Genomic DNA, 8,300 nt, shown 5'->3' with positions numbered 1-8,300 from the left:
TCTTTCAATTCATTTCGATTAAATTACGTTAAATTTTAAAGAGAAAATTAAGAACAATATCATTTTTTGAATTCATTACAATCACCTATGCGCTATCTGGGCTGTCCGTAATAATATTAACATAAAAATATAAAAGATCGAAAGGTTAAATTAATTAAAGTTTTAATTGTCTTTCAAACTTTCTGACAACTCTCTTCGATAAAGAAAACAAATTAAAATCAAATCATGCGCAACGTTACGTATTGCAGCATGTTAGGTAAATGTACCCACATAACACTGTGTGACTACATGTATTTGCGTATTTTCCTCAAAGACTGATCCGGCTGACTGCAGAATAGGATTTCAACAATGAGTGTTATCGAATCTGTGAGTCAACTCTTTTCGGAATCTGTTGCTAATGACAAGACTTTTACGATTGGAGTCACTGTGGACACAGGTACGAAATTATTCGTCAACTTGTCCACGAGATAAGGAGAAATCCACGCGTGTCTCTTAAACATAACCTACACGAATGTTTTGTTGTCGCAGGTTTCGAATGGGAAGCAATCGATGAATGCAGAGAGAGATTGGGCAAAGATGTTCGGGTGGTTAAACAACGCGGAAGAATTTATTTTAATATTGATTGGGATCAATTTCCAAAAGTACTCTTCCACACAATTGACTCAGATTTTTTTTATAACATAGCTGCAAAAATCGTTATGTTTATGTTTTGCTATGCATGTTATAGGTTCAACAAATGAGATCGATAGATCACATATTTATAATAGCTGAACATGGAAGTTTATCATTTACTAATGACAAAGAATCAGACTTACTGCATATAAAAAATTATAACTTAGACATACTTTCGAACTCAGATAAAACATGGAAGAAAACTCTCGAAGCATGGAAATGCGCAACAAATTTCAAGGGAAAACTTTATCCAACAACTGAAGAATATGTTGAAGCTAAAAAGGAAGATCTTATAGCCAAAACAGAGATGTTAGAAATGCGTAATAAAGAAAAAGAAAAAAAAGATCCTTGTGATTGGGATGTATCAGAGATGAAAGAAGAGAAAGGGAAAAAAAGAGGCCAAGATCCTTCAGAATCTCAAGAGAATGATATACTTAAATATAGAGTAACATGTGAAAGGAATGGTAAACATGCATTTGAATCTAAGGATGTTGCTAGAGTTATCGGAGAGGTATTACAGGACAAGTTTCATTGGTTGGTTGACTTATCCGTATATCATCTAGAAGTTGTCTGCAAATTGATAGATGGTATGATAAATGAGAATTGATAGACTAAAGAATTTCAATAATTTTAAGAAATATACATATGATGTTTTATAACAATATGTTTAAGAATCACAAATATACAAATAATAAGAAAAGTTGAATAATTGTTTCTAAATATTTTAGATCAATTAATAACGCATTTACGAGTGACGCATAAATCCAAGCATCACAGAAATATCGTAAATTTTGGACCAACTACTCTTAGATCAACTATATGTTACAGTTTGCTAAAATTGGCAAATCCCAAGCCAGGAGATATAATAGTAGATCCGATGTGTGGAGGAGGTTCTATTCCTATAGAGGTATGTATATTGCATATTTACAGTAATAAAATTATAGTTCACAAAATTCTATTCAAACACAAATTTCAGGCAGCATTAGCTTTTCCACATTCATATATCTTGTGTGGCGACAATGATTCCAGAGCTACAGATAGAACAAAGTCAAATATGAATGCTTCAACAGTTACATGTAAAATAGATCTTGTACAGTGGACTGCTTCAAAATTGCCATTTAAAGATTCTTTTGTCGATATTATTGTTACTGATATGGTATGGACATTAATTAAAATTTTTCTGTTAACTTTACAATTAATTTTTACTTTTCCATAAAAAAAATGATTGTTTTCTTAACAATCTGCAGCCTTTTGGTAAAAGAAGTGGGAATAAATCATACAACAAAATTTTTTACAAAAAGTTTTTGCTAGAATTTGGTCGTATAGTAAAATTAAACGGACGAATAATTTTACTCACTTACGATCGATGTAACTTTAAAGATGTAAGTTTTTTTTTTATTACAATTATGTGTATAAGAATTAAAATACTAAAGAAAAGAACCAAAGTAAAATATTTTATTATAATCTGAAAACAAAGTATATTCTTCATTTTAGGCTCTGATGGCAGCTGGTGATTTATTCTGGGTGATAAAAATAATTGGTGTAAACGTGGGAGGCCTTCCAGCTGCAGTTTATGTTTTGAATCGCACTAATGTAGCCCTTGATTCTTTCAAACCGCGCGTGGCCAAGCAGTACAATTACCCGAGAGACAATAAAGACTCGTCTCGTTCGACTGAAAAGCCTTTGTCTAATTAGATATTCTGTTTTCAAAAATATTGTGATATAAGTATTATGAACTCATATTTTTGTACGAAAAAATTAATAGAATTTATTTACGTATTTAGCATATAATCATGTTTAATTTTTTTGACAAATTATTTTCCAGATAATCTTAGTATATGTATACATAGAATTCACAAAAAGAACTTTCTTCTGCTTGTTTCCATATCATGTCTGCGACCTTGAATAATCCACTCATAATCGCCATATTTACTGTCAAATGTTCCATGTTGCAGTGATCTTAATTTCAAAGTAAATCGTGGACCTAATTCTCGTAATCTCGCTTTTCCATTGTTGAGATTAAACTCGTACCTGTAAATTCATTTAATTAGGTTTATGTACAGCAGAGATATGTTTACACTGGTGTGTGTTAATTCTAAGTTCTATAAAATCCATATTATTGATAATAAAATATAAAAAATAAAATTATATAAATTTTTTAACTTTAGAGATGTTTTTATATATAGAAATCATATTAATTTTACTAAAATATTTTAAGAAAATTTGTAGGATATCTTTTAAAAATTGAAACTATAAAATTACCTGTGATGTCTAAAAAATATATAATCTCTTTGATTGTGAAATGTCACAGCTCTCCTTCCTTTAAATTCTGGTTGATAATGAAACAAGGCTCCCAGCATTCTACCGATGGTAAAACCTAAGCGTGTGGTGAAGTTATTGAGAATAACTTCTGGCCTGTGTTCAGTGATCTCCTTATGGCTGCGTTTTAAATCTGTTGTTAGTTTGACATTACTGAGTTTGAAATGTGCAGTAGGACCATCTGGCAAGTGAATGACTAACATTCCATCTAACAATTACTTAAGGAAAACTCTTTCAAAATAAAAATAGCTTAAATTTAATCAGCTTGATATTTTATATGGCACATAATAAAAATTTGTCAAGTGAATTTTTAAATAAAATTCCCTAAAAAATTTCTGATGCGTCTAATAAAATTTTCTATCAATTTATCTAAAAAATTATAACAGATAAAAATATAAAGTGGAGGGCACATAAAAATCAGATTTTAAAAAATTTAATTATATTCATGAAATTTGAAATCATGCAAAGGATAATTGTGTAGTTATTTTGTTAGTTTTATCAACAGTGATGATAATGATTGTGTGTTCTTTTTTACTTTAATTTAAAATTTTATCTAACAGAACACATGGAAATTCTTTAACAATCAGTCTTCTTGCAAGCAATTTCATCCTCTCCACATGTTAGTTATCAGCCTCATCTCACTTATATGTATACTTCTTGATTTTATTTGCGATAATTCTAATAATTATTAATCTATCTTATTGTCTATTGTTCTGCTATCTATCTATTATTACTGCAATTATGTAAAATATCTGAAGATGTCACAATTGTGATGCTAAAACATGTAATAATATTTATAGCTCAAAATTCACAAATGTAATTAAATGGTTTATATTTCTTATGACAAGTTTTAAATCTCACTCTTGTATGCCCTTTACTTTCTTTATATTTTTGTTTGATAAGAGTCCTTTAATATTATTAATTTAACAACAGATAAAATATTATACATATATAACTTATTGTAATATTTACAAACGACCATATTATACTATCAGTTTATAGTGTTATAAGGATACTTGGTTTGCATTGATCCTCGTTAACAACGATTATATCTGTAAAGTTTCGGGCAGTAGCACTTTTGACCATTTTTTTGACGCCAGAGCGATTTCTATATAGTGAAATAGAATTAGGTATCATCCTCGTAAGTTCTCTGCCAAAAATTCTCGTTTTCCTGTTTGGATTATCGGCATATGTAATGAGGACCTTAGGTTCATACTCCTGCTTGTAGTAGGCAGCGAATTCATCATGTTCGCATTCAAATTTGAGCTCCTCATTCGCCTCATCATCCAGATTACCTACTATCGTAGTCTCATCTTTCTCTCGTAGGCTCTCTAAAGTATGTGGCACCTGTTTTGGAGCGCCTGATTGTATCCTCTCTTTCCTTGCTGCTTTTTTTTCCTTCGCTCGTTTTTTCATCAATTCCTGACATTTTTGGTACCTCAATGCTTTGCATTTGATGTGATTGAAGTTACTGTCAGATGGAAGCAAAACTTCAGAAGCTCTATCCGTTGAAGTACCCGGTTGATCATTCTCCAATTCATTTTCCTCCCTGAGTCGACACAGAGGATTCTTTCGTAAAGTTTTCACTTTCATCTTACACAAATTTTTGTATTCTTCCTTTTCTTCCTTTGGATTTCAAAATAGAAATCAGGGACTATACGTACGCTTTTTGTATTAAATTCGTAAGCGTCGAGGGTACACCTTTGCGTTTCTAACCTATCATTTCTTTTAAAGATACCACATGTTTACTACCACGAGTTCCTGAGCACATGCAATGTCGCCAACATGAGAAATTAAACTGAATGAAAAGGAGGCGCCAGGCGCTCTTCATCAGGAGCTTACCAACAGCAGATAGAATGGACATCCTGATCTTTTTTGTGTACCAACTTTGGATTAAGCAAGGAGGAACAATAATCAACTTTAATTATATTTGTTCTTGTCTAACTGACATAATAGTATAGAAGAGAATCACAAAACAAGAACATTATCCTACGAGATTTTTCTTTCCTATTCACTCACAGGATCTCTCTGCCAACAGTAACACAGTGATTATTTCTTCTTTACTCAACATTGTTCAACAAGGATGTAAAATGATTCACTATGTTTCTTATAAATCATCTGTCTTCCTCATTCTTATTAGAAAACTTGTATAACAATAAACTAGAAATTAGATTATCAACAAAAGAACAATTTACAATCCGAATTTATATGACAAAAGGATAATAAAAAATATACAACTTTTGACCTTATTATTTACTAATTCTATTCTTTCTATGAGCATAACGCATTTGTACAAAAAGATATTTCTCTTTTTTAAGAGTATGTCACACACTATTTTTTCAAATAATTTTTTTACAAGTGACATAACAATGTATATGTTATTATATAAAATCAGAGTAAAGTTTCCTATACAATGAAACAATGCAAAAATTTCAAGATAACTGAATAACTTGAACTAACTACTTATTTCCTAATTACGTTTTATATACATATTACGCACTTTCTTTCTTATGTTAGCCATAAATCTTACGGGAGTGATTCACTTGTACACTGTTGCAATTGTCCACTGTCAATCGCTTGCGTAGTTGTTTTTTCTAACGAGGTAATAAGTGATTTCTGCGCAATCGGCTCACGTACAAGTGATGTACACTCCTTATATACCATCATTTAAACTTCAAAACTAACCACAATACAAAAAATACTGCTATAGAAAAAAGAAATAAATATAAAATATAATAATTGTGGCCTGCCTTTGCTAAACGCAAAACACGTGTTACTGAACCAGATAAGGAACCACTTGTTCTATCGAAATCATCATCCTAAAATACGAATTTATATTTGCTATGTATAAAACTATGCAAAATTATGTCTATGTCTTAAAACAAGCTGGTCAACTAACCATGCCTCTTAGCATTTTATCTTGGTATTTGACTTCTGTGCCAATATCAATAGATAATGACTTTAAAGCATGAATTTTATCCTTCAGTTCTTCAGTCATCCTCTCATTCTCGTCTTCCATAGTATTGTGAGCAGATGTACTTGGTAATGGCTCGTAGCCATAACCTCCTGAAAAAGTAAAAATTATGTATGAAATAAGAATTGATATATTTGCCAACAGATAACTTACCTGAATGGGAACGTCGCATTTTATTAGCAATCTTGATAGCTTAATAGATGAACAGATACCGAAGAAAGTTATTGTCTCACAAAAACACCTATAAAAAAGTTGAGAAATATTTTAATCTTTCTTTATCTAGAAAAACACATATTGTGAGATCTGCACAATTAAATTATTTATGCCTACATAAATATAATTCTTGTAACACAAATTATATTTACTCAATAAATAACAATAAAATTATTTAAGTAAAAATATGTTTTCACATAAGTAAATTAAAAATATTCACGTATAAATATAACCTCAAATAAACGACACGCACATATGTATTAGTCATTTTAAAAAATCTGATCGAGGCTTTTCAATATAATAACATTTTCAATTTACCAATTAAATAAAAAGTGCAGACAGCCGGAGAGAAAATTTGTCTCAGTGTCAGTATATGTCAACGTCACGATCGCAGTGACGTGTTGTATCGAAGTGAAGGGTATCGATTGATGGAAAACAAGTACTTACTAAACTAACTACTATGACCAAAAGGTTATGCTAGGTCATCAATTCTAAGGAAAAACCAACTTAAATCAAGTAGCTTTTAGTAGCTTATTAGATGATTCATTATTGTAATTTTGAGACTTAATATTAATCAATCTAATATTTCTTAACTATATATAATATAGTCAGATATGTAACATTAATATTAATCTGCAACAGTAAAATGGTTCTGCGCAGACATGGCGCGGACGATGGAATCTGCCATTTAAACATTTGCACCGCGATAGTTTGAAAAAGACAGCTCGAGAGATCAAAATGCGTGGACCGACGAGATACTATTAAAGACGCTTAGTTCTGGGCAAATTTTCGTGACTATCAATAAAGCTCCAAGAGCCCGAGAATGATTGAAGGATGAAGACATTATCGACAATTAATAAAAATTTGGCATAATCAAGATAAGTGTTTTAATAATATATTATCAAATTTGTGATTTTTTAAAATATAAATATAAAAAAATTACTCATACTTTTAATGCTATATTATATCTTATTATATGTATATTGCCAAGAAAATTACAATTTTTTCTCTGTAGTTATCATTTCTATTGGTAATCAAATTTGGATGATAACGTTAAAATAATCACAGTTTTTAATAAAAATCGAGTCATATTAAGTTTTGAACATACACAGAGTGTTCCATAACAATTAAAAAATATTTTAGGGATTGAGAGAGAATAAAACTTTTAATTGAAAGTTTATAATAATTTTAACGCTGGTCTAAAATGCGTTTTCATTTATTGTTCAACCGACAAATCCATCATTTGATTTTTGAATTGTTTGGCGAACAGTTCAAAATTTTATCCTCCTTTTAAAATGCGTTTTCATTTATTGTTCAACCAACAAATCCATCATTTGATTTTTGAATTGTTTGGCCAACAGTTCAAAATTTTATCCTCCTTTTATACTCACTGAAATATTAATTAATTGTTATGGGATACTTTATATATGTCTACGTGTCAAATAAAAACTTGTAAAAAAGATGAAACCAAAAAGTTGAATTAAAAAATATATCTCTTTTTAACTTCCCTGATATTAATTTTAAATTAGAAAGAAGTAATCAAAAAATAATATCAATATTGAAAATCGGTGAGTACAAAATTAATACATCCTTGCTTATACTTATCACAGACTCATACAATGCGAAATTTATAATTGTTAATGGAACATATGAACAAGATTATACATATTTACAATAATAACTAATTACATTTAATATATAATACTATATATGAGATTGCTACAACAAATATATCAAGTTATACCAAATCACATTTTATTTTTTTAAATTGTATTTTTCTTCTAAACGTATCTTATGAAAAATGTCTGTGTTTTTAAATAAAAAATAAAAAAATTCTACATGTTATTTGAAAATTATATTTTACATTTATTATTTTTACTTACTATATTAAATTTCATTATTTTTACACTTAAAAAAAATGAAGGACTATTCGTAATCATATCATTAATAATTTGGGATAAAATTTGAAATGGTTCTTAATACCGCAATCAATACGGTTGCAACATTCTAAGTCAGTTAGGAATTCAACAGACAAACAAGGATAGCTTTATTTTCAACGGTTGATCACCTTAAAGTATAGTATAAATATAGGACTAATTGAACTTTGCGAAATGATTAGTTG

The 8,300-nt window shown here is 29.6% G+C and overlaps 3 protein-coding genes across 3 annotated transcripts; 1 reads left to right on the top strand and 2 right to left on the bottom strand.

The window, feature by feature from the left end:
* The first annotated feature begins 294 nt into the window (after positions 1–294).
* Positions 295–2,367, top strand: LOC108775170 (THUMP domain-containing protein 3). The gene is made up of 7 exons (XM_018541460.1): positions 295–436; positions 529–641; positions 728–1,259; positions 1,401–1,579; positions 1,649–1,828; positions 1,920–2,054; positions 2,167–2,367. The coding sequence occupies exons 1-7, from the start codon at positions 349–351 to the stop codon at positions 2,365–2,367; spliced, it is 1,428 nt and encodes a 475-aa protein (XP_018396962.1). The 5' UTR covers positions 295–348.
* Positions 2,368–2,499: 132 nt separating this feature from the next.
* Positions 2,500–4,897, bottom strand: LOC108775145 (probable ribosome production factor 1). The gene is made up of 3 exons (XM_018541433.1): positions 4,008–4,897; positions 2,935–3,199; positions 2,500–2,703 (listed from the first exon to the last, which is right to left on the bottom strand). Exons 1-3 carry the CDS (start codon positions 4,582–4,584, stop codon positions 2,526–2,528), a joined length of 1,020 nt encoding a protein of 339 aa, XP_018396935.1. The 5' UTR covers positions 4,585–4,897; the 3' UTR covers positions 2,500–2,525.
* A 599-nt stretch (positions 4,898–5,496) lies between these two features.
* Positions 5,497–6,571, bottom strand: Bet1 (blocked early in transport 1). Its single transcript, XM_018541495.1, has 4 exons — positions 6,497–6,571; positions 6,119–6,206; positions 5,891–6,057; positions 5,497–5,810 (listed from the first exon to the last, which is right to left on the bottom strand). The coding sequence occupies exons 2-4, from the start codon at positions 6,135–6,137 to the stop codon at positions 5,655–5,657; spliced, it is 342 nt and encodes a 113-aa protein (XP_018396997.1). The 5' UTR covers positions 6,138–6,206; positions 6,497–6,571; the 3' UTR covers positions 5,497–5,654.
* Positions 6,572–8,300: the final 1,729 nt, after the last annotated feature.

The sequence above is a fragment of the Cyphomyrmex costatus genome, unplaced genomic scaffold, assembly GCF_001594065.2.
Source record: "Cyphomyrmex costatus isolate MS0001 unplaced genomic scaffold, Ccosl1.0 scaffold106, whole genome shotgun sequence".
NCBI classification, from domain to species: Eukaryota; Metazoa; Arthropoda; class Insecta; order Hymenoptera; family Formicidae; genus Cyphomyrmex; species Cyphomyrmex costatus.
The sequence above is the reverse complement of the archived record's forward strand: the minus strand, read 5'-3'. Positions and strand labels throughout refer to the sequence as shown.

Coding starts and splice junctions, on each gene's coding strand:
- LOC108775145 (XM_018541433.1), bottom strand. CDS start 4,584: ATGAAAGTGAAAACTTTACGAAAGAATCCTCTGTGTCGACTCAGGGAG. Junction 3,200..4,007: donor CGAGGATCAATGCAAACCAA/GTATCCTTATAA, acceptor AGTAATTGTTAG/ATGGAATGTTAGTCATTCAC. Junction 2,704..2,934: donor ATATTTTTTAGACATCACAG/GTAATTTTATAG, acceptor ATGAATTTACAG/GTACGAGTTTAATCTCAACA.
- LOC108775170 (XM_018541460.1), top strand. CDS start 349: ATGAGTGTTATCGAATCTGTGAGTCAACTCTTTTCGGAATCTGTTGCT. Junction 1,260..1,400: donor TGTCTGCAAATTGATAGATG/GTATGATAAATG, acceptor TAAATATTTTAG/ATCAATTAATAACGCATTTA. Junction 1,580..1,648: donor GAGGTTCTATTCCTATAGAG/GTATGTATATTG, acceptor CACAAATTTCAG/GCAGCATTAGCTTTTCCACA.
- Bet1 (XM_018541495.1), bottom strand. Junction 5,811..5,890: donor ATAAAATGCTAAGAGGCATG/GTTAGTTGACCA, acceptor TTCGTATTTTAG/GATGATGATTTCGATAGAAC.